We start from the raw sequence: 22,353 nt of genomic DNA, 5'->3' as shown, positions 1-22,353 counted from the left end.
TTTGGAGTTTTGCTAAACTTGAACTAGTTGCCACGTGGCACAGTTGTCCTAATCACCTGAATCGCCCCAAAAGCTCTTCTGTGCACGCCACTCCAACTTTCTTTAATACTCGCGCCCGCGCGTGGCTTTCTCTTCTCAAAAGGACAAACTTCCTCTTCTTCCAATTTTTTTTTTTTTTTTTTTTTTTTAAATTTATTTATAATCAAAATTAATGTAAGAAAATTAGGGCTACAAAATGGTCGGGATGAAGATAACTTTCTTGTCTCATCCTCGTCAGAGATTTTATTCTCTAACCTCAGCTCGTGACTCAAGTGGGAGCCCTAGCGGTTTACAAGAGTAATACTTGATGTTATGTAAGCCCATCATTTATAGATATTGTCCGTCTTAACCCGTTACGTATCATGGACCTCACATGTCGAAACTTGGTTCAAGAGTCCGAATGGATTGGTGGGTGGTAAATCATTCCGATGGATTCTTTATGGTTAGCTAGTTTAACCCAAATAAAGTTACTAAAGCCAGTAAAAAACACGAACAAAAGTGTATTTTAGCTAATAGACATGTCGTACTATTATTCAATTAGTAGTGATAAGGACGGTCGAGAGTTACAACGCTATCAACCGAGCTCATTACGTTTTTCATTCCGTAATGACTTGATTTTGACAGTGAGGCAATGACATGTACATGTAACATATTCATCTCAAGAGGGGACACAAAAGGCAACCAAAAAAAAAAGGAGAAAAGAATATACTTTTTCAGTATATTTAATTAATTTAAATAAATATATAAATAAATAAAAAAACTTTACAAAAAGCTCACTTCTTTTCTTGCAATTCAACTCCATTTATACAAATAAACAAATACCCAAGTGGGGATTTTTATTTTATGTATTTATTTTTGTGCTTATTTTCTATTTTAAAATCCAAAATAAATAATAATTAATAATTAAAAAGAAAATACAGAACGCCCCAGCCAGACAAGCCCTAATTGTGTTTCACGAGACGATAATTGCCACGTGTAAACCTGGAGTGGGTGAAAAGGTGGATGACGTGGAATTACGGGAGATTAATAAAAAATAAAAAAAAAAAGAAGAAAAAGCAGAGGCTTCAAAAGCAGTGCATGCGACTGAAAAGGAAAGGGTAGAATTGGAATTTTGGGTTTTGTTTTGTTGGTATTATCACTCCAAAATTTTCACATCCCCCCAATATTTATTATATATTTATAAATTAGCCCCTCTCCAATTTATGGGACACTTTCAAAAAGGCCCTTTCTTGCAATAATGCCCATTTTTTGCATTGACTTTTGAGTCAACGCTAAAATCCTCCCTTTTTCTCTTTTCAGACCCTCAAATATGTGTTTTAAACACGTCGGGTAGTTACACGACAAAGTCAACTACCGAAATTTGACTAATTTTTTATCATAACATACGAAATTTCGAGATAATTAGTTTTATGTTGTATTTTTGAGCTGATTTCATCGTGAAATTGATCCGAGTCTGAGACAATAATAACCCTAAATAGTTTCATTTTGCTGGAAGTGGGTATTTTCTCGATGAATCATAAAGGTTAAGACTTTGATCATATTTTTTTTTAATTTATCGAAATCGAGTGACCGTCGCTTTCAGTAACCATTTTTGTGATTGAATATTTGAGTTTATCGATTAAAATTGAATAAGAGAAAAATAGAGAACGTTCCTTTATCAAACATGTAGCATATTCCTAGGAACTTGATCTATATTTAATATAAAGCATAGTGATGCTTTTCAACTTTGTTATTAAAATAAAATAACTTATTTTATATGAATATGTAAATTTGATCAAAATCTCGTAGCTAAAAGAGATATTTACGAAAATTAAGGATGACGAGACATGTCCGAGCTACCCAAGAGAAATGAGTATTGGAAATCTTCGAGCTAACCCTAGAAGGCAAAGTATAGTTGAAGATAGAAAAACGCAGGTAAAAAATTGTGCAATATATTGCAGAAGAAAAGACAACAGGATGATTGAAAATGACTATAAGCAAAGAATCTAACCGCTTTTAATGAGTACAGATTCTGTTCGAACTCAAAAAGAACATAAAAACGAACACGTTGAGAGTTAATTCTATCACAGAGTGCGTAGTAACTTAAACAAACACGCGATCGAAAGAGGAGAAAGAATATGTAGTACGTGAAAGATGCTATCTTATCCTAATATGAAAGGAAGTTGATGGTTCTAGTTTTGTGCAATTTTGTTGTGTCTTATTTGTACAAAGAACGAAAATGAAAAATAGTGTAAAGAAATTTGAAAGTTTTTAAGAGTAGATTTGGATATATGGGTTAGTTAAATCTTAGTCCTGTATGAGCTGGATCCACTCTCTCAGGAGTGACCCACTTTGAATAAAATATTACGATAATCCAATGAACAACGAGCCCCTAAATTGAACAGGGTTCTTCAACCGTTCTGCTCTAATCTCCAAGTGCTCTGTATAAAATTCCTCTCAGAAACTCCCATTTCCTTATTCTATCTCTGATTTCATCTAAAACCCATATGGATTCTTTTGATTTTGCCCACTTTTTGAGCCGAAAGTGAAGTATAAAATGCTGCTATATCAATATTCGGCGTTTTTATTGATTTCGTTCGTTTGAGATTTGGGGTATTCAAGGGTAAATCTGAATCGATTTGAGGGATCGATGTCTACGGCGAGTTCGAGCTCTGTAAGGAAACCTAGTGAATCTGTTCCTCTCCAGTTTCCGGCTGGCCTTCGTGTTCTTGTTGTTGATGATGATCCTACCTGCCTTATGATCTTGGAGAAGATGCTTCGGATTTGTCGCTACGAAGGTATCCTTTTCGATTCCGCTTGGATATTTCTTGTTTTTGGTAGCGGTTTCTCTTGAATCTGTGTTATTCACTTCGTTTTTCAAGTATCCGTATGCGATTTGATTGTTTCTTGGGCGTTCGAGTGAAATTTCTGTCACTTTTGCTATCGTTTCTTGTGATTTTGGTGTACCTGAGAGTCTATTTTCGATATAGGGTTCTTGATTTGAGATCGTGAGTTCGTTTGAATGTTCATGATTTTGCTATAATTTTGAGTTGTTTTGGATTAGGGAACATGTATGTTAGTAATGGAGAATTTGTCTTGTGTTTCAGTAACGAAATGTAGTCGAGCTGAGGATGCGTTATCGGTCCTCAGACGTTACAAGAACGGGTTCGATATCGTTTTGAGCGATGTTCATATGCCAGATATGGATGGATTCAAGCTTCTGGAATGCATTGGACTTGAAATGGACTTGCCTGTGATTAGTAAGGAATACATTTTGTTAGTTCATAATAGTGAATGATAGCTTGATAGGGACTGGTTTCTAATGAGTGGAGTTCTGTGTAGTGATGTCGGTGGATGACGGGAAAAACGTTGTTATGAAGGGAGTGACTCATGGTGCTTGTGACTACTTAATAAAACCTGTTCGAATTGAAGCGTTGAAGAACATATGGCAGCATGTCGTTCGTAAGCGGAAGAATGAATGGAAGGACTTGGAGCAATCTGGTGTTGAGGACGTCGATCGACAGCAAAAGGCGAATGAAGAACCAGATTATTCATCTTCTGCTAATGAAGGAAGTTGGAGGAACTCGAAGAGGAGGAAGGAGGACATAGACGATGCTGAGGAGAGGGATGACTCATCGACCCTAAAAAAACCGAGGGTTGTTTGGTCCGTTGAGCTTCATCAACAGTTCGTGGGTGCTGTTAATCAACTAGGAATCGAGAGTATGGATTTTCTTCTCGTTATTTCTTGCACTTAGTTCTTTGGATTTGTGAACTCTTAGCATGATTTTTGACTTCTCGAGGGTTTAAGCGTTCTCTAACCATCGTAAAATACGGTCTATGATTACAGAGGCTGTTCCGAAGAAGATTCTCGAATTGATGAATGTTCCTGGACTCACTAGAGAAAACGTTGCCAGCCATCTTCAGGTAAGGACCGATCGAGAAGCTCGTTTATGTTCATGAATTCTTGTGTATCTTCTTCTCTCTGCTTGAAACGTTCCGAGTAGATTCTTAATATGCTGCACGTTTTAATGCATAGAAATATCGCCTGTACCTGAGAAGAGTAAGTGGAATGACACTGCAACAGAGTAATTTGAACAACACATTCATGAGTGCCCAAGAAGCATTTGGCTCGACGTTGAACGGGCTTGATCTTCAAACGCTCGCTGCTGCTGGTCAACTCCAGCCACAGAGCCTTGCTACGCTCCAAGCAGCGGGATTTGGTCGGTCTACAGCGAAATCAGGCATGCCTATGCCTCTTGTTGACCAAAGGAACCACTTTTTTAGCTTTGAAAATCCGAAGTTGAGATTCAGTGATGGACAACAGCCACATTTGAACGGTAGTAAACCGATGAATCTTCTTCATGGAATTCCGACAACGATGGAGCCGAAACAGCTAGCTAATCTGCAGCAGCACTCTGCACAATCTCATGGAAACATGACAATGCAAGCTAGTGCCCAAGGAGGCCAAACTAGCTCTCAACTGATGCAGACACCTCAACCACAAGCTCGACCACAGATCCTAAATGAATGTACAGCAACGAGTGTTACAAGGCTTCCACCGACAATACAGCAGTCGATTTTGCCGAATGGAACCGCTGGTTCGGTTTTGGCTAGGAATGGATTTACGACTAACAGCAGAGGTGGAGGCTACAATCTAATTTCACCAGCCTCAACAATGTCAAATTTTCCCATGAACCAAACTGCAGAATTGCCTGGTAACAGTTTTCCACTTCAAAGTACACCAGGGATGTCGAGTATTGTACCAAAGGGAAGATTCCCGGACGAGGTTAACTCGGTCTCGGATATTAAAGGATCTGACGGTTTCGTTCCGAGCTATGATATGTTTAGGGATCTGCATCCTCAGAAGCCAGATTGGGACTTGCAGCACGTAGGCGTGACCTTCGATGCATCGCAAGGTAGTCTTGACATTCCGACCGCAGCATTTGGTCATCAAGGGTATGCCTCTAGCCAACAAAATGGACATAACAGGCACACATCTACGGTAGGCAAGGCCATGTTCTTGTTGGAAGAAGGAAGTGACAATGGGAATGCCCAAAGTATGGGTCAACAACTCAATCCTCTTTTCGATGATGGCTCGGTGAGAGTTAAGATGGAACGAGCTTCGGAAACTAGCAGTCAAACCGACCTTTTTTCTGAACACTTTGGTCAGGAGGAGGACCTAATGAGTGCACTTCTTAAACAGGTTAGATTGCAGTACCATTGTATTTTGCTTAACCCACTCATTGTAACAGCTCAAGCCCACATCAGTTCGAGAGGGGAACGAAACACTCCTTATAAGGGTGTGGAAACCTCTTCTGACGGCGGCACATAACGAGCCAAAACGGACAACATCTACTAGCGGTGGGCTTGGGCTGTTACACTCTTCCTCCCCGGTGTGTTCGTAAGATGAATTATTACTAATAAACTTTGTAAAATATGTTGTTTCACAGCAGCAGGGAAGCATTGCAACAGCTGAAAGTGAGTTGGAATGGTTTCATCATAATACTCCTGTTTAAGAACGTTGGTCTAGCTTGGAAAGCATATGAACAGCCATTATGAACAGGCATTACATATCAGCAGGCAGATCATTTTAGATGTAATATTGTGAAGTTCATTTAGCACTGAAGCATAGTGTATGCAAATTGCATAATGTGCAGATTCTTTCGACCGCTTCCACAGAGAGACGAACTCGAGTCTGGTTGTGGAATCGGGCGCTACGTCGGTGCTCTTGGCTCATGGAATTGAGATTTTTGATGCAATTGCCAGGTTTAAGGACCCCTTATGACTCCATAACCTACTGAAAAACAATACTCTTCCTATGTTCATAGCAATTGCAGTTCACTTTCATGTACATATTCTGCTATATGGTTCAAGACACCTGTTTAGAGATACTACTAAGTTATCCTTTTGTAATCGTAAAATTTTGAGATTTTCATTGCCTTTCATATTCGTCTTTCACTTTCAGCTATTTTCTCTCGTTTTATATAACATGGTGATTCTTATGGCTCAAGTCCACCGCTAGCAAATATTGTCTGCTTTGTATCGCCGTCAGGGAGAGGTTTCTACACTCTTATAATAAGGAATATTTTGTTCATCTCTCGGGTGATTTCACAATCTACTCCTTGAGGGTCCAACATCCTCTATGGGGTCTCACAATCTATCCCGTTGATCAACATCTTCTGTGGAATCTCACAATTCACCCTTTTTGGGGTTCAGCACCCTTGTTGGCATGTTGTCTGGTGTCAGAGCTCCGGTGTCTGGCTCTGATACCATTTGTAACAAACAACTCTGTGGAATCTTACAATTCACCCCGGGGTCCAGCATCCTTATTGACATATTGTCCGGTGTCAGAGTTTCGATGTCTGGCTCTGATACCATTTGTAACAAACAGTCAAAGTTCATTGCTAGCAGATATTAACTATTTTAGTCTGTTACGTATTGTCATCGCAGCTTCACGGTTTTAGAACGCATCTCTTAGGTAGAAGTTTCCACGTTTCCCTCTCCAATCAATGTGGGATCTCACAACATATAATACATACCCTTAAGTCCGTTCCGTCCTTACAATATCAGGAACCAAAATCTGTTCTCATAAATATAATTTGAACACTATATTTCATAAGAAATGAAACTTTCGAATCGAAAATGTTGCCCCAAAAGAGTTCGAATCATAAATATATCAAAAACAAAGGTCCTAATTGATATATGAGGAAAAGTAGGGGAAACATTTATAATAACAAAATTCACAAAAGTTCAAAAAATACAAGCCAGAAGAACTGGCAGAGCCATGATGCAGCTTCTTCTAGTGTTGAGTGACCATAAAACCTATCATTTCTCAAAGTGTTCATCTCAGTCAGTCCCTGAAAATGCTCCATTTCATCTTCAATCCTTCAAAGAATAAAACAATGAACAGCAGCTACAACATAATGTGATTCTTCTCGTTCTTTCCGGGCTATTGCTGAACAAACACGAACACAAATAGTAGCGTTAAGATGCTCGGAATCGACGAAGCTAAGTTCCTTCGGCTGTCGTTAACAGGGAATGTTTTTGGGAGTAGACATTCTTCCCCATTGAAGAACACTTTAGTGGGGAACCCATCTCCAGCAGCCATGTTAAGAACTTGTATGTTCTTCTTTGTAAATGATATCACAGATTGCTGTTTTCCGGGTACCCTCGGATCCCTTTCTGGGTGGACTCCGTCCGTTTCGCCTACGAGATAGTTTAGTCCAGGATTACCCTGCATAAAGATAGTATTATTGGCACCATTCAGTTCCAAGGTCGTCGCGTTGAACGAGTACATTGCCTGGAAACCAGGTGCTGCTTTCTTCATCTGAACTGCAGCAAACCAATCTGCAAAGTTCACTTCGTCCCAGTTGAAGAGCGTAATCCTTGCACTCCATCCGTCTCTATAATCGGTATACAAATGCCAATTGATACTCACACCGCAGTTATCGGGACAAGGCATGGGATTGGGAGTTGGGTAGTGTTTAAGACCAGCCCAAGCCACAGCCATGGCGCTCCTATTCTCAAACGGAACAAGAAGGGCTTCCGGTGGGAGGAGCATTGCAGAGGACGTTGCATTACATGTACGAGCAGTGTTATGCGGGCATCCACAAGCACACGTTCGACAAGGGACGACAGAATCGTTGTAGTAAGCCGAAAACGAAACACAGCATTTCGGTGTGTCGTCCTTGACGTGAGTTATGTTACAAACAACTTGCCAACTAGCCACTGCAGTCGAATTCAATGGTAAACCACTTGAGTCTGGGAATTCGCTAGGACTTACCCTCAACGGAGCACCACATTTATACGTCGGGTTTAGAACGCCACTGATCTTCCAATTCTGAGGTGGTGTAATCTGGGATCTATTGAGATCTGGTGGCATTTTAAAAACTTGCATTTGAAACGCTGAAATCGACTTGCTTGAGTCCATATGAGAAGGCAAGATCGTCCCGTTTCGACAACAGAACGGGATCAACCCGAGCGTAGTGTCGTTGGCCTTAGTTGGAGGCAAATCAACAATTGTTGGCTTTTTTGCACAGCTTAATACATTGGCAAAGTCTAAATCCTTATAATAAGTGCCTTGTCTACCAAAAATGCAATCAGTAGAATCAACAACAGAAGGATAAGCACCTTTCATTGAAAAGATGAACTCATCCTTCATCCATTCCCAGCTCAACTTCCAATAATCAAGACGACCGAGAGGATTATGGTTAGAAATTTTGACTTGTGCCCAATAACTTGAATCATAGGTTCTTGTCACATCATACATGATCGTTAGATCGCCATTTTGGCGAGGCAAGAACTCTTCACTAGTTGTGATGTTTGTTTTAACGCTTGGATCGGGTCTACAACAGACGTGCATCTCACTCTTTCCTGATGTTTAGAGAAATGAAATTGATATTCAAACTCAAACCAAGCTCAAGTAACTGATATTCAAACTCAAACCAAGCTCAAGAACTTGATATTCAAACTCAAACCAAGCTCAAGAAATTGATATTCAAACTCAAACCAAGCTCAAGAACTTGATATTCAAACTCAAACCAAGCTCAAGCAATTAATATTCAAACTCAAACCAAGCTCAAGAACTTGATATTCAAACTCAAACCAAGCTCAAGCAATTAATATTCAAACTCAAACCAAGCTCAAGAAATTGCGGAGAGAATCAAAGGGGAAAGATAGCTACAAAAACCAAGAAAAACTCTAGCAACTACTCAGAATCTGATCAGAAACTGCAGAAAATTTGGATAAATCACCAGAATCTTACCTTAACTAAATATAAGCAGAAACCCAGATCATAAAATTTAGCAACTACTCAGAATCTGATCAGAAACTACAGAAAATTTGAATAAATCACCAGAATCCAGCCTTGTATATACAAAGTTCATAATGCAAAACAAGCCCAAAGAAACCCAGATCGTAAAATTTTCCAAAAGCTGAAGAACCGATCAGAAACAGATTTGGGATAAACCACTAGAATCTAGAAACATAGTTAATGTAAAAACAAGCAGAAACCCAGATTGTAAAATTGTGCCACTACTTAGAAACTGATCAGAAGTAGCAGAAAATCAGGAATAAATCACTAGAAACGAGAGGGAAAGGGAAGTACCTAGTAGAGTTGGCCGAGGGCAGAGGTATCCATCATTAGCAAGAGATATATTCGTAGGCATCGGACTATTCGGAGGGGCAACCCCAAATTGGGTCCCAACCAATTTGACTTGGACCTGCATCTGAGTGAAGTCTCCAGCAGTTTCAATCGCCGTCTTCAAATCGGTCATCGGAAAACCAGCAAAGACGGTCCCATTACCGACGTTTCCGGGAACGCTATTCCCATCGGCAAGGACGGCGCCGGAAGCCGAGACCAAGAACTCATCGTGCTGAAACCCCACAAAAACCTTCCAAGACTTAAGCTCCTGAAGGCCGTTATTGAGAATCAAGAGAGTAGACTCGAATCGGTACGGCTGACGGGTCCGATCAGTGACATTAGGGGGGAGCTTCGTTCCTTGGTTGAAACTATAGGACAAGAAGATACTATTGCAAGAATCGGCGGAGGGAGGCGGAGCTTGGTCAGTTGGCTGACAAATCGAAAAGGGTATGACCGTGAAGATCAGGAGGAGGAGCAGATCGACGGTGGCGGTGACCCAGAAGTTGAACGCCATGATTTGGGGGTTCTGGGGTTTTCTGGGTTTGAAAGTGGAATGGATTTGAAACGAAATATAGTGGAATTTTTGGAGAGAGGAAACGCGTGGATTGTGGGAAAGAGAAAAACAGCGAAAGGGAAGCTGTAGGAATGGTGGAAACAAAATTCAAACCACGTTGCATATGAAAATTGTTGGCTTAGCAATAATCAAAAATTATATATTATATGGCCGTCTTTGAGCTGTTCTGAAAGGACTTGGCCAAAAACCAAACGGCATTCAACCAGTGGGGAGACTATCCGTTGATTCATTCTGATTTTTTTCCTTTTTTTTTTTTTTTTTAATTTGGAAAACAAAAAGTTTAAATCTTTTGGAATCTTTTTTCAAATTGAAGCTCCTTTTATTTGAATAGTTTTAGAGCCCTAGATTGGATTCGAGCATTCGGCCGCATATCGTAAAACAAAACCGCTATGGAGGGAGCTAATTTATACTCTTAAACTCGATAAGTGTACCAATTTAGATTATTGGTTAGTAACTCATCGATGGGTCGGTACTAAACGATAAAGAACAAACATAGAGTTGATTTAGCTAGTTCATCTAAGTTGTTGTTGCTGAGGTTGAGGCGAGTGACTGAGGTTGTTTGTTGAATGAATACAAAGATGCATTTCATAACGTCTTTATTATCATTTTTTACACTACACGACTCTTTTTTGCATTTACGTATGATTTGTTGCTTACAGGACTAGAAAACACATAAAAAGTGGGATTAAATTAAACGAGTGGCAACAAAATCACTCGGAGGCTACTTGATTTCAAACCTGTCACATTAGCCACCTAAACACAAACATTTGTTAGAAAGAACTATGTTTAATTTCATAAATTATGTAAAAGTCAAATGATAAATTTTACTTATTCTTTTGTGGAGATTAGAGGGGATCGGGAATAAATTCCGTCCACAAACGTCTCGAATAAATCCCATCCACAAACGTTTTTGTCAGGAGACTATAAATACCCACAATATGTTATGTAAAATTTAGATTTGTGGATGAATGTAATTCAGATCTCAAATTGAGACGTTTTCCTTATAAATACTAGCATCATATTTGCCATTTCTAAGTTTCAAGCAATTCTTGTAGTAGAATGGCACCCGAGCCATTCAATCAAGCATTGATCAAATTAGATTGTAGAGTGACTCAATTTAGAACAAGGTTTCCAAATCTTGCTTAGAGGTAATCTAATTCTATCCTTATCTCTTGGTTGATCCAAATTTCGTATAAGGAGGTGTTAATTCAAGGGTTCTTGTTTCAAGAAAAGCTTGGATCGCTGGGCTGAATTAGGGTTGCCTTATCAGTAGTCTCCAATGGAGCTAATTACTAGTCGTGTGGAGCTAATTACTAATCGTGTGATCCACGCCTTCCTTTAGGACTATCAAGTCACACAACCCTAACCGGCCCCATTCCCAGGTTACCACAATAGTCTTCTAGGTCCATAAGACGGCTTAATGGTTTTGAATAATACCCTCAAAAAAAATATATATATATTAACCAAATGAAACTTTTATTTAGACAAAGTTTATCCTTGGTTCTTTTAAATGACCCATGACTTTTTTCACTGTGGTAAATGGAAGTTACTTTTTAAAAATATATATATATTTAATATAAAAATATAGAAATAATGAAAAGGACAGTTATCCTAATGATAAATTTATTTGGAGAAAAATGATTGGATGCAGAAAATCCAATCTATTATTTTATTTATCAACTATTTTCTTTTTCTCAAAATTGTTTATTTATTTTATAAATTTCTCTTTTTTTTTTCTATTAATTTTTATTTTCATTGTTTACAATATTTTCTTCATCTTATAAAATACGTCAAATTAAAAAAAAAATTAAAATGTTTCTAATGATATATTTTTAACAAAAATTTATTTATACTAAAATATATTAACTCTCGAAAATAAAATTTATATATATTTAAATACAATCACCAATATTACTAGAATGATACAACATTTATATCTCTTATTAACTAAAATTCCATTTCACTCATTATTTCAACCATTTAATACCACCATCACACTCATCAATAATATTAGTTCTTCTCGTTTTAGAACCTATTGATTGTGAAATCAGGCAGATCTCTTGTGAGACCTCATATTGGTTGGAAAGGGGAACGAGACATTTCTTATAAGCACGTGGAAAACTCTTTCTATCATATGCGTTATAAAAACCGTGAGGCTGAGGTCTATAAATAGTATCAAAGCCAGACACTGAGGCTGTGTGGACACTAAAGGTTTGGGCTGTTACAAATAGTATCAAAGCCAGACACTGAGCTGTGTGGACGCTAAGCCCCCAAAGGGGTGGATTGTGAAATCTCACATTGGTTAGTGAGAAAAATGAAGCTAAAATAAACAATATCTACTAGCCGTGGACTTGGGTTGTTACGAATGATATTAGAGTCAAACACTGGATAGTGTGGACGTTGGGCCTCTAAGGGAGTGGATTGTGAAATCACACATTGGTTGGTGAGAGAAACGGGACTCGAAGAGAGTGGATTGTGAGATGGCTGAACCTCCAGGGGGCTAGATTATGAGATCCCACATTAGTTGGCGAGGAAAACGAACTATTCCGTTGCATCTGAACCCTTTTTTCCATGTTACTTTTGGTTTGGATTGCATTCAAGATCCAACATATTATATAAAATTAGCCCATAAATAAGAACAAAAATCTCCAATTAACAAGTTCAAACAGAGTTTTATTCATCATCATCATTAATATCAATGATCATCAAGAGACAAACAAGAATCAGCAATGACAATGCTCAACAAAATTCATTATCAAACTCTTCACCACAACACTACATTACTCATAATACTCTCCAACATCCAAAAAAACAATGGTTAGTTAATACAACAAAAAAGATAGAGAGAGATCTATAGGAATAATAAAGAACTAACAGAATTTCACTCAATATACTTCTTCTTCTTCTTCTAGGTTAGATTTTGGTTTCTTCTTTATTGCTCTTTCTGATCTTCATTAATGGCTGTTTTCATGCAAAAACAGAGCCATATGACAGCGCCATTAACAACACAGCAGCCTGTTCTTCCTCTCCCAGCTTCTTCCTCTGCCTCTCAACGCTAGATCTCTGCATCAAAACCTCTCTCCCCAAAGCCATGAGCCTCTGTTTCAAGCTATCTCTTAGCTTACTATTGCTAATATTGTGGCAACTATTGCTCCTTTTGTTCTTCTTATCCTCAACAACTCCTTTGCTTAACCCCAAAATCGCTCTCCTCTTCTTCCTACTTCTAATCCCACACGCATTGCAAAGAGACTGTTCGAAATCAGACAGAAAAAAACAAAAATCTGAGACAGGGATCGAGAGATATAGCTTATGAACTCCATTAGAGTTCAGATCGATCAATGAAATCACCTTTGGACCAGCTGGGCCGCCTCTCCATAAGGGGGTTTTTGAAGTGCCGCAGTCAGCACATGTCTTCTTGTTCTGCTCGTTCACTTGACTCTCCTCCGATGATACCCCGCCGGAGTTTTTGCTGGATATGTCCTCCGATTCCGATACCTACAACATTAGTAACCACCGATCAGAAACTGAAGTGAAAAAGAAAGGAAAATCTCAAAAACAGAGACGAATACTCACTCTATCGCTTGGATCCATCATCATCCGTTGGTATTGGAGAGATCTAAGAAAAACCCAGATTTCAAAAACACGAAACTCGAAGTGGGTAGTGAGTGAAACGATTAGAGATCAGAGAATCAAACGATGGGTATCTCGCAAAAGAGTCGATCAGAGACAGAGGAAACAGGGGAGGCGAGATCGAGAAGGGGGAGAGGGGGGATCTGAGAAACAGATCAAACCCAGAAAGGAAAATCAATGGCGGAAACGAAAGGAGATCAGAGTAGAGTGAAAGAATGGCAGAGATCGGAGAGAAGGCGAAAAATTGAAAGGAAAATGCAGAGGGAAAGAATTAGAGAGGAAGGGATGAGAGGATGAAATAGGAATCAAACCGACACAAATGCAGTGGCCGCAAGCGGGATCTGAAAATCCAATCTTAAATATATACAACCAAAAGGAGAGAGCGCGGGGGCGGAAGAAACCCTAGCTACTCTCTCTGCTGTTTTTTTTAAATGCCGAAAATACCCTTGCCTGAAAAACGCTTCTTCCCCCGCCAAAAACTACCCCCAAATGAACAAAAAGGGCGCCACTCCCTTTGGTCGTTTCCTTGGACTTTTTTATTTTTTTATTTATTTTAATTATTGATTTCCTTTTTGGGTTTGGTTTAATATTTTTAAAATAAAAAACAATTTTGAATTTAGTGTTTTTAAAATAAAAAATAATTTTAAAATAAAAAACTCGAAAATAAGATTACAATCCTAATCAACCATAACGTTGAAAAGATTAAGAATATTTTAAATAATTAATAAAGAGAAAAATACCCAATAAAATAAATATTTATGATATTTATAATTTAATTTTTTAAAAATTAAAAAAAAAATCAAATGATTTTGGATAAATATTTATTTAGAAGCTAAGTTAAAAGGAAGAAAAAAGCACTCAAAATGTTGGTAACTAAAACATGTACTTTTGATTAATTAATATAGGCTAAAATAAAGACCAGACATGATGTTGACTTAACGGTCAATGCTTTGCATCTGAGCCGTTGGATGTCTGATTGGTCAACGCCCGCCCATCTCTTGGCGTTTGAATTTGGCGGCAACTTTAAATTTTACATTTTTTTTAATTTTTAAATTGTGTTTGTTGGGGTCTCGAAATGAACACGAGATTAGGAAAAGATGTGATTGAAAGAACACTCAATTTATTTGTTTTTTTTTTTTTTTTTGTGGGATAATTAATTGGATAATGTTATAATCAAGTTGCTACACCACAATCTCGATAAGAATAGATTATGTTATCCTTCCTCCCAATCTTAATTAATTGTAATCGATCGACTATAATCCATTAATCTTGAAACGGGAGCTTACAAAGTTGATAGCGTTATCTCTTTTATGCGTCTTGTCGTCATTTAAGAATGTAGAAGATTGAGTGTGGTATCACTTTCCAATGTCCTTGCTGACACTCGTCCTCTCTTTAATCGATGTGGGACCCCTACTAAATCCACCCCTTCCAGGCCCAGCGTCTTTACTGGCACAATGTCTCGTGTCTACTTCTTTCAGGGAACCCCCCTTCAGGGTAGCGTCCTTACTGGCATACCGCCTCGTGTCTATTTTCTTTGGAAACCCCCCCCCCTCCCCAGGACAACGTCCTTACTGGCACAATGCCTTGTGTCTACTTTCTTTGGGAAACCCCCTTCAGGGCACGGTGTCCTCATTGGCACTCGCTTCTTTCTTCAATCAATGTGGGACCCCTACTAAATCCACCCCCTTCAGGGCACGGTGTCCTCATTGGCACTCGCTTCTTTCTTCAATCGATGTGGGACCCCTACTAAATCCACCCCCTTCAGGGCACAGTGTCCTCGTTGGTACTCGCTCATTTCTCCAATCGATGTGGGACCCCTACTAAATCCACCCCTTTCGAGGCCCAGCATCTTTACTGGCACAACGTCTTGTGTCTACTTCCTTCAGGGTAGCGTTCTTACTGGCACATTGCCTCGTGTCTACTTCCTTTGGGGAACCTCCCTTCAGGGTAGCATCCTTACTGGCACAACGCCTCGTGTCTACTTCCTTCGGGGAACCCCCCTTCAAGGCCCAACGTCCTCGCTGACACTCGTTCCTTTCTCCAATCGATGTGGAACCCCTATTAAATCCACCCCCTTCGAGGTTCAGCGTCCTTACTGACACAACGTCTCGTGTCTACTTCCTTCGGGGAACCTCCCTTCAGGGTAGCGTCCTTACTGGCACACTGCCTCGTGTTTACTTCCTTCGGGGAACCCCCCCTTCAAGGCCCAACGTCCTCGCTGGCACTCGTTCCTTTCTCCAATCGATGTGGGACCCCTACCAAATCCACCTCCTTCAGGGCCCAGCGTCCTTACTGGCACACTGCCTCGTGTCTACCTCCTTCGGGGAACAGCTTTCTCACTGGCACATCGTTCCATGTCAGGCTCTGATACCATTTGTAACGGCCCAAGCCCACCACTAGCAGATATTGTTCTCTTTGGGTTTTCCCTTTTGAGCTTCTAAATAGATCTGATACGGAATGATTTCTACACACTTACAAATGATGTTTCGTTCTCCTCCCCAACCGATGAGTAATCTCACACATTATCTCATATCACAATTTTAATCTAACACGACCATAAATTTCTTGAAATTTGATGTTAAATTATTGCTTATTAATATATATAAACAAAAGTTAACAACTAAACCGAATCAAAATAGTATTTAACCTATTTTATACAAATTCATAAAACCATCTCCTTTAAAAAAATAATAATAATAATCAACGAGAGAGCTGTTTGCAGAAAGCAGCTGAAGATGGGAGCAAGAACAAAAAGGGAGACTCTGGATGATGGCTATGTCTGATCACAGGGTCCTCTCTCGCAATTGGCGGCATCGGCTGCACCGGTGGCGACCGGGGCGGCGAACTGTGGATATGGTAACTTTCCAGCACCTCTCTTCTCACGTTTACTTGATCTTCAAACAATCTCTGTGCTCGCACCGCCGTCATGTATAGACCGGCGGCGAGGAACACCGTCGCCAGCTCAAAAACCCCAGCTGCTGAGAACAAACCTTCTTTGATCACCAAGCAACTCTCTTTTGGACTCCACCAGTCCTTGAGATGACCTGATTCTACGCTCAGTCCTATCAATAGTAAAATCTCTCCCACTGAGAAACTTATCCTGCCAACCCAAAACAAACCAACCCATATGGAAATGAGAGGGCCATCGATTCGAATGTTTCGGCTCAGCTCAAGTCCACTGTTAGCAGATATTGTCTTTTGGACTCGACCAGTCTACTCTTAGGTTCCCCTCAAAGTTTTAAAAACCTGTCTAGTAGGAATAGGTTTCCACACCCTTGTAAAGAATATCACAATCCACTCTCTGTTGTGACCCACCGTCTTTGCAGGCACTCGTTCCCTTCTCCAATCGATCTGGGACTCCTCCAATCCAATCCCTTCAGGGCCCGGCGTCATTGTTGGCACACCGCCTCGTGTCTGACGGCACATCGCCCGGTGTCTGCCTCTGATACCATTTGTAACACCAAGCTCACCACTAGCAGATATTGTCATTTTTGGACTTTTGTGAGATACCACATCAATTGGAGAGAAGAACGAACCATTCTTTACAAGGGTGTGGAAACTTCTCACTGGAGACGCGTTTTAAAAACTTTGAGGGAAACCCTGAAAGGAAAAGTCTAAAGAGAACAATATCTGTTATCGGTAGGCTTGGGTCATGGGTCGTGAATTTGGTCGAATATGAAAAGTATTAAGTTGGGGTGAAGGAATATGCTTAACTTGGGTTTGAATAAAGGAGAGAGATAATGGAGGTGTTGATGATTACCATGTTGAAACGAAGAAGAAAGCAGCTTGAAAGGTTAGAGATTTGGAAGTGGCAAAAGAAGGGTCCCAAGCAATGAGAGCAGGCGGCGGCGACTTACTCACTGCAATCAACACGTACAAATGTTGCACCACCATCATCACCGCCATGCCGAGAAACGCGCTCGCCGTGCACACCAGCGGCGTCCTCCCACTGCCGCTGTACCAGCATCTCTTCTCTCCCTTCTTGTTATTATTCTCGTCTCTACCCTTCCATATCACCTGTGAAAAAGGTTAGAAAAAACATGCAAACCCATATCTAAACCTACCTCCTAGGTTGTTAAAAAAACATGTTTGGTCCTAATTCTCTGTTTCTGTCTTCTATTTCATTTTTATTCCCGCAGAATTTTCTCTACTTTTGCGGGATTCTCCGAAGAGTTCGCTGGGGTGAGGTGAGCTCGGTGCAAGGACAAGGACAATGTAATAGCCCAAGCTCACCGCTAGCGGATATTGTCTTTTTTGGGCTTTCCTTCTCGGACTTCCCCTCAAGGCTTTAAAACACATCGGCTGGGAATAGATTCTCACACTCAGATAAAGGGTGTTCCATTCTCCTTCCTAACCGATGTGGGACATCAATTAGCTAGTGGTACACTTTGAGAGGAAGCCCGAAAGGAAAAAACCAAAAGAGGGGAAACTCAAAAGGAAAAGCCCAAAGAGGACAATATATGCTAGCGGTGGACTTGGGCTGTTACATACAGGGAATATATTCTCCATCTCCGGCTCCATTTAGCTAACGAAGAAAAATCCCTTCTTACTCTTTTACCCTATTCTCCAGCCCCGGAGGCTAAATAGACATTTCTATTGACAATATCATACCGAACACAAAAATCGTGAAAAGGGTCGGTGAGATACGTACCTGAGAACGAGTAGACTCGGCAACGAGGCAAAGAATGAAGCAACAAAGGCCACAAAGGACGGTCAAAATGATGAGAAAAGTCCCCATTTTGCTGCCTAATTCAGAGCTCCTTCGACTTGGGTGAAGATCCTCATGTGTTACCGCCATAGCTTTTGTCCTTCCCATATGGATGGATCAAAGCTTCATTGGTGGTCGTCAATGGCGGTTGTGTTTTAAACATTGGTAATAAAGAGAAAGAAGAAAGTGGAGAAGAACACGCAGAGAATTTGAATAACAGAATTACTTCCACCAAAGGTTGCTTAAAAGCCACAAGATTCTCTATCCCCTTATTGTAAGCTTCTATCAAAAGTTTAACCTTTGGTGATCATTTTTCTTTTTTAATTCAAAGCTTCTCGAACTTTGTTGACCTTCTTTAATACTCGGACGTTCGGTTGAGTCTAATACAATAATAAACTTTCATTTCTGTATCTAAAAGTTCATATTTTTAATGTCCACGGGACAGATAATTATCCTTTTATTTTTGCACGAATCAAGACAAAAATTTCCAATAAAGAATTTACGAGGATTGAGAAAAAAAAATTATTAATTTTTTTATTACAAATATATTTATTTAAAAAAATTAATGAATTATTTCCATTTTTTTAATATAATTTAAAATATAAAACATATTAATAAATCCAATAATATTTACTAACAAATATAAATATATATATATATCTATATATATATATATAACTTCAAAAAACTTATTACAACATAGTCTGTCTGCATGTAATCATGTTTGGTTAACGAGGGAAAATCTATTTTCGCTTCTCTCATTTCTTGGACAAATCTTTGGGTCTCGACCCTACTACTTAAATGGACGCCTATATATATATATATATATATATATATATATATATATATATATATATTAATTTTGTATTTTTTTTTATATAAATTATGCTACAAATTGCTTTTAAGGAACGAAGCCCGTATAAGTATGTATATATAGGAAATATGAAAGGTTGAGACTATATAAACTACCCGATCTCGAGTAATCTACGTAATTTAAAAATTTTAAAGACCAAACGTATGATTTAATAATTTTTTTATTGAACACGACCCACTAAAAAAATCCAACATTCTTAGCTCCACGAACCAATCAAATTATATTCCAAACCAATTTAAACAAATGGAATTAAATTTGGGTTTGGATTTATGTTATGGAATCTCATGTTCCTTAACTTGTAAGAAGAGAACAAAAACAAAATATATTCCACAAAAATTGGATTTTTACAAACTACCTGTTCTTCATCTCCTTCATTTCAAACTAATGAGTTCCGAGCGACCCGATTCCAGAGGTTTTGATCCCGCCGTCACCACGCCCGCCACCGGAAATCAACCAACAAAGCCAGAGAAGAACCCGAGCTCGAAAGCCGCCGCCGCCACCGCGGCGAGCTCCAATGTGGGGAAGGCTTTGGCTCATAGAGCAGTTTATGGAGCTCAAAAGCGGTGGACAGGAAGAAGAAGAAACCCCGTCCATGGCGTCCGGCTGCTGCCTAGCCGCCTCAGCAAAGTTTCTTTAGCTGATAACTCCTCACCCTCTGATTCTAATTTTTAACATATAAATATTTTTTTTTTTTTTTTTTTTTTTTTTGAGTTCTCTAACGTTGTTGATTGTAATATGTAACATGTTTGTATATATATTAGTTTATGTCGGTAATCGAGATCAATGTTGTAGGGATGTTCAAAAAATTCAATCCATTCACCGAATATAATATACGTCAGATTATGAACTTATTTAAATTGGGTTGGGTTCAAATTAAATAAAACGGGGTAATTTATTTAATTTCATAATTATTTTTATTATATTCTAAAATACCGTACCAACCTAACCCAAAAAATTTATGGTTGGGTTGGGTTCATTATTTGAGAAGGGTAGTTTGAGTTGAAAATTTACGCCGAACAATTGAATTTAGGTTAAAAATGTCCAAACCCGACCTAACCCAAATCATCAGACACTCTGAAAAGTTATTTGATTTTTAGGGTTTTGGGAAGAGTTTGTGTTATCATCCAAAATATCACTGTTTTATAACAATAAAGACGCACGGAATTGTATTGGGTCGATGAAATATCGAGAACTCTTAATCTCTCTTATAATTCGATCTTCTCCTTTCAAAACCACTACGAGACTCGTACTTTGAATGTTTCTCATTACTCCCGAAATTCCGAGGATAATAAACCCTAACTCTCAATACATCGATCGATCTCGGTTTCCCATAACCAAGAAGAAATCTTGTGAAGCTCCCAATCAAAGTTGAGCCATTGATCCATTTCTAAAGCTGAGTTGATGGAGGAAGAAGAAGACCTCTCCCCATTTTGAACATCATCTTCAAATGCCATTTTCTCATTGCTTTTAATCCATTCAGGATCATTATTGAGTCTCTCTATTTCACCATCTAGCCAATCATATGGTCCCAAGTCCTCTCCTTCTTTACTATCTTTTGAGCTCAACCCTTCTTCTTTTTCCTCTTTCTCTATATGGGGAGGGATTGTCTTCCCTTCGATTGCGTTCGTTTGTTGTCGACTTGCTCGATCGGTCGTGTTTTTCCTTCGTTTGGGTGCGGGAATGATGTCGAGGATGCCCATTATAGGTGAAGTAGACTTGGCAGATGGTCGTGTTACTGTGTAGATTCTTCGACTAAGATGAGAGTTCCAGTAGTTTTTTATTTCATTGTCTGTTCGGCCCGGCATATGTGATGCTATTAAAGACCACCTGAAAAAGTAACGAGAGAAAAATCAAGTTGGATTTGATTGATATGATATACTAAGGTCCACCAATTTGACAACTAAGTTGGGCACACTTATTTATTTTGGGAGACACGGTCGAGGAAAATAATTATAAGACTAATGGCGGTGGTGGTAATAACAATAACGTCACAACTAATTGTTTAATCGACCCGATATCTGTTTATATAAAGAAGAAATCATGTAATTAAGAGCGTTCTTATGGGTATAGTTGGTATTTCAAATTTGGAACTAAAACTAGCGTGAAGAAATTAACGTTACTGCTTTATCTTTTAAGTTGTTCTGTCGGATCAGTGGTTCAAGATCTTTAGTCTCTACCTGAACCCGATGAAAAAAATGGAATCACTTATTATAAACTTGTTGAGAATAATAACCGATAATTTTAAAAATGGACGAACCTGCAATTTTCTACACAACTCTTAATGGAAAGCAAACGAGGAAAAATAATAATAATTAAAACATTTTTTATTACTCCCAATATAAGCATAGCTCAGCTATCGTTATTTTTATTAACAATTAAAAAAATTACCTGTTGCCAAAAGCGTTATGCATCTTTACAATCATTTGTTCTTCATCTGCCGTGATGTTCCCTCTCTTCAAGTCTCGCCTCAAGTAGTTAATCCATCTCAATCTACAACTCTTTCCGCATCTTAACAATCCTTTACCATAAAACCATAAATGTCTCAAGAACATGTCCAAAAAAAACCATCAAAACATTTAAGGTTTGGCTTTCGAGTAATTTCTACATTGTCTTTTTCCCATTTTTCATTTTTGGATGCGAGACATGTTAGGAATTTGAATAGTTAAAAAAGTAGCTCGATTAAAGCTTCATAACAAACAAAGAAAAACACGAATCACGGTTAACAGGGTCATGTCTCTCAATCAAAATGTTTGAGATTCAAACCTCACCGTCCTAGAATTTCTTTTCGAACACAAATCTTTGGCTGAAAATACACTCGAGGGAACCGATTCAAAACCGGGTTTGTTTATCGTTTGACAAAACTCGAACAATTCGTAGGGAAGAGAAGTGAAAAATGACCTGCATTCTTGGGTAAGGATCTCCAAGAACCTTCACCATTGGCTTGAATATAGTTGGTTAAGAGCTCATCTTCTTCAGCTGACCACCTTCCCCTTTTGAGGCCTACTTTTTCACAACAAGGAGCTCTCACCATAGCTCTGATGAAAAAGAGGGATCAGAGCAACAATGGCGGCGACAAGAACAACTGTTTGGTTAGCTAAGACAGTGTTTGAATAATTGTAGAGAGACAAGACAGACAGAGAGGAGCGGAGCTTAACTTGGGGAGCTGGTCCCTAAGTTATAGGATTTCCTAAATTGTGGGAGTAAAAAAGAAGAAGAAACTGAACGGTGGGATACCCTTATTTATTGTCACAACTGTGAGAGAGAGAGTTAGTCTGGTTATGTTGTAGACGACCCCTTCGACTTAATTGCCACAACGGTGGAGCGTTCGGTCGATCTCTAATCCTGCAGTTGTTGAATTAAGAAAAATCGGAAGATTTTAAATGTAAAGCACAGTACTTACGATGAAA

General features: G+C 39.0%; 5 protein-coding genes across 6 annotated transcripts; 1 reads left to right on the top strand and 4 right to left on the bottom strand.

Moving 5' to 3' along the window:
• Positions 1 to 2,310: 2,310 nt before the first annotated feature.
• On the top strand, positions 2,311 to 5,963 carry LOC111800470 (two-component response regulator ARR2). 2 transcript variants are annotated; one of them, XM_023684178.2, is made up of 6 exons: positions 2,311 to 2,816; positions 3,126 to 3,278; positions 3,361 to 3,738; positions 3,866 to 3,942; positions 4,055 to 5,221; positions 5,472 to 5,963. In XM_023684178.2, exons 1-6 carry the CDS (start codon positions 2,669 to 2,671, stop codon positions 5,532 to 5,534), a joined length of 1,986 nt encoding a protein of 661 aa, XP_023539946.1. In that variant the 5' UTR covers positions 2,311 to 2,668; the 3' UTR covers positions 5,535 to 5,963. The 2 variants fall into 2 exon arrangements, with proteins under 2 accessions (XP_023539946.1, XP_023539945.1); XM_023684177.2 differs by having other exon boundaries at positions 2,313 to 2,816; positions 5,469 to 5,963.
• A 644-nt stretch (positions 5,964 to 6,607) lies between these two features.
• On the bottom strand, positions 6,608 to 9,857 carry LOC111800617 (COBRA-like protein 7). Its single transcript, XM_023684395.2, has 2 exons — positions 9,125 to 9,857; positions 6,608 to 8,391 (listed from the first exon to the last, which is right to left on the bottom strand). The coding sequence occupies exons 1-2, from the start codon at positions 9,672 to 9,674 to the stop codon at positions 6,968 to 6,970; spliced, it is 1,974 nt and encodes a 657-aa protein (XP_023540163.1). The 5' UTR covers positions 9,675 to 9,857; the 3' UTR covers positions 6,608 to 6,967.
• A 2,524-nt stretch (positions 9,858 to 12,381) lies between these two features.
• On the bottom strand, positions 12,382 to 13,801 carry LOC111799567 (GATA transcription factor 15). Its single transcript, XM_023682938.2, has 3 exons — positions 13,308 to 13,801; positions 13,083 to 13,229; positions 12,382 to 12,983 (listed from the first exon to the last, which is right to left on the bottom strand). The coding sequence occupies exons 1-3, from the start codon at positions 13,329 to 13,331 to the stop codon at positions 12,702 to 12,704; spliced, it is 453 nt and encodes a 150-aa protein (XP_023538706.2). The 5' UTR covers positions 13,332 to 13,801; the 3' UTR covers positions 12,382 to 12,701.
• Positions 13,802 to 15,927: 2,126 nt separating this feature from the next.
• LOC111800614 (transmembrane protein, putative (DUF1218)) lies at positions 15,928 to 18,443 on the bottom strand. Its single transcript, XM_023684392.2, has 3 exons — positions 18,016 to 18,443; positions 17,125 to 17,381; positions 15,928 to 16,464 (listed from the first exon to the last, which is right to left on the bottom strand). Exons 1-3 carry the CDS (start codon positions 18,178 to 18,180, stop codon positions 16,065 to 16,067), a joined length of 822 nt encoding a protein of 273 aa, XP_023540160.1. The 5' UTR covers positions 18,181 to 18,443; the 3' UTR covers positions 15,928 to 16,064.
• A 1,512-nt stretch (positions 18,444 to 19,955) lies between these two features.
• LOC111800965 (transcription factor MYB111-like) lies at positions 19,956 to 22,190 on the bottom strand. The gene is made up of 3 exons (XM_023684903.2): positions 21,845 to 22,190; positions 21,335 to 21,464; positions 19,956 to 20,773 (listed from the first exon to the last, which is right to left on the bottom strand). Exons 1-3 carry the CDS (start codon positions 21,975 to 21,977, stop codon positions 20,242 to 20,244), a joined length of 795 nt encoding a protein of 264 aa, XP_023540671.1. The 5' UTR covers positions 21,978 to 22,190; the 3' UTR covers positions 19,956 to 20,241.
• Positions 22,191 to 22,353: the final 163 nt, after the last annotated feature.

This window comes from Cucurbita pepo, chromosome 8, assembly GCF_057944985.1.
Source record: "Cucurbita pepo subsp. pepo isolate OVF chromosome 8, ASM5794498v1, whole genome shotgun sequence".
In the NCBI taxonomy this organism is placed as follows: Eukaryota; Viridiplantae; Streptophyta; class Magnoliopsida; order Cucurbitales; family Cucurbitaceae; genus Cucurbita; species Cucurbita pepo.
Note: the sequence above shows the minus strand (reverse complement) of the source record. Positions and strands in the feature narration are given on the sequence as shown.